This window comes from Ursus maritimus (assembly GCF_017311325.1).
Source record: "Ursus maritimus isolate PB19 chromosome Y unlocalized genomic scaffold, ASM1731132v1 scaffold_Y4, whole genome shotgun sequence".
Lineage (NCBI taxonomy): Eukaryota > Metazoa > Chordata > Mammalia > Carnivora > Ursidae > Ursus > Ursus maritimus.
This window is the reverse complement of record NW_024423337.1, coordinates 49137-50665: the sequence shown is the minus strand read 5'-3', so window position 1 is coordinate 50665 and position 1529 is coordinate 49137. Positions and strand designations below refer to the sequence as shown.

The following is a 1529-nucleotide window of genomic DNA, read 5'->3' as shown; positions in this document are numbered from 1 at the left end:
TAACTTGCAAGAAAATGAAAGAGTTCACTGAATTTTTCTAGAAGATAAAGATGAACATTATTTGTAAATTTAGTTAAAACTATTCCCCTGCTTTTAACATTTAATCTGGTAAAAAAAAAAAGTTATTTTTAAAAACACAAGTTTCTATCTAAATAGGTTTATCAAAAATTTTACTATTTATAAATGTTATGTCTCAAAAGTCTGCAATTCCACATTACAAATTTGATTTTGCTACTTCCAAATTTCTGATAAATAAAAATTATACCTTTTGTAAACAATCTTCAGATCTCGCCACTCAAGAAAGCTGCACATTTTAGGTTTACGTGCTAAAATAGTTTGAACAATTTCCCTTGTGATTTTTTTCTTCTCTCTGTCTGATAGTGAGACATACCATTTCTGCAGTCGAAGCTTTCCCTGACGACTAAAAAGCAACATAAACTGCATCTGTTAAGATAAATAAAACCAAAGTTACATTTGATGTTTTCATTCAATATTGTTAAGATTGCAAAATAAAGGACTTTGAAGAAAATGAAAATATGTAATTCTACAGAAAAATCTTCCCAACCTACTTTGGTCTGCTTAAATCTGGAAAGGAATGGAGAAAAAAAGAAAACCATTGCCTGTCGCAATCAACTTTACAACTTAAAAAACTATTTTCTATGTTTCCTGTACATTCCATACTCTACTTAAAACAAAAAAGAACTGTATACATCAATTGGCTTAGACAAATTTAAAAGAAAAAGAGACCCACAATTTTCGACACTTGGGTCTTTCCACTTCCAGAAAGAATCCTATATACCTTCACTTAGAATGCTTTCTTCAGTTAATGCTAGCTAGCATATTTTAAGCAAATACTAAAAATCTAACATCAATGAAAAAACCGAAACCCATAAATACAGGTTTTTCTTGAAAAGCTAATTATTAGGTATCTATTTTCATCTCAGTTTTAAAAAAATATCCAACACAAATACGCATCCTGAAGAACTGAGTTGATACAATATAAGAATATATAAGCCTTTAAAAGCCCAAAGTTGTTGATTCAGAAGCATTACACAAAATTCTTCATCCAAAATAATAAATAGCAGCTTCTACACATGGACTGGGTATTGAAATCTAGCAAATTAAAGNAAATATATGAGCTATTTCCTTTATATTTATTTAGAATCTAGAAAGCAATCTAATTTATCTTCATGTTTACTTTTTGAAGAAAGCCTCTTGTAATTCAACTGGCTGTACAAACCGCAAACAAAAAGTGCCATTTCTGCAAAGATTAAAGGCATAATTTACGTAGGTAATTTTTTTCCACTTAGTGAAATTAATCTTAATTATTAAAAAAATTCTTTAATAGTGGTAGTTGAAGTAAAACGCAAGCCTGATATTAATATTTGCCACATCATCTTAGATTTGAATAAGGGTGAATTTACACAACCAGAATAGAAAAAGAATGACTCCTAAATCTGCAAAGGCACTAAGAAATCTGCAGATTTCCATATAATCCAAGAAATATTAAGCTAACATTTGGAAATTTA

The 1529-nt window shown here is 29.1% G+C and overlaps 1 protein-coding gene across 1 annotated transcript in view; it reads right to left on the bottom strand.

Annotated features, from left to right (window-relative positions):
* Nucleotides 1-530, bottom strand: part of LOC103656543 (AP-1 complex subunit sigma-2) — a 22267-nt gene extending 21737 nt beyond the window's left edge. The window contains exon 1 of the mRNA XM_008683968.2: nucleotides 266-530. Coding sequence (XP_008682190.1) covers nucleotides 266-444 — 179 coding nt within the window. The 5' untranslated portion in view covers nucleotides 445-530. The remainder of the gene's footprint in view (nucleotides 1-265) is intronic.
* Nucleotides 531-1529: the final 999 nt, after the last annotated feature.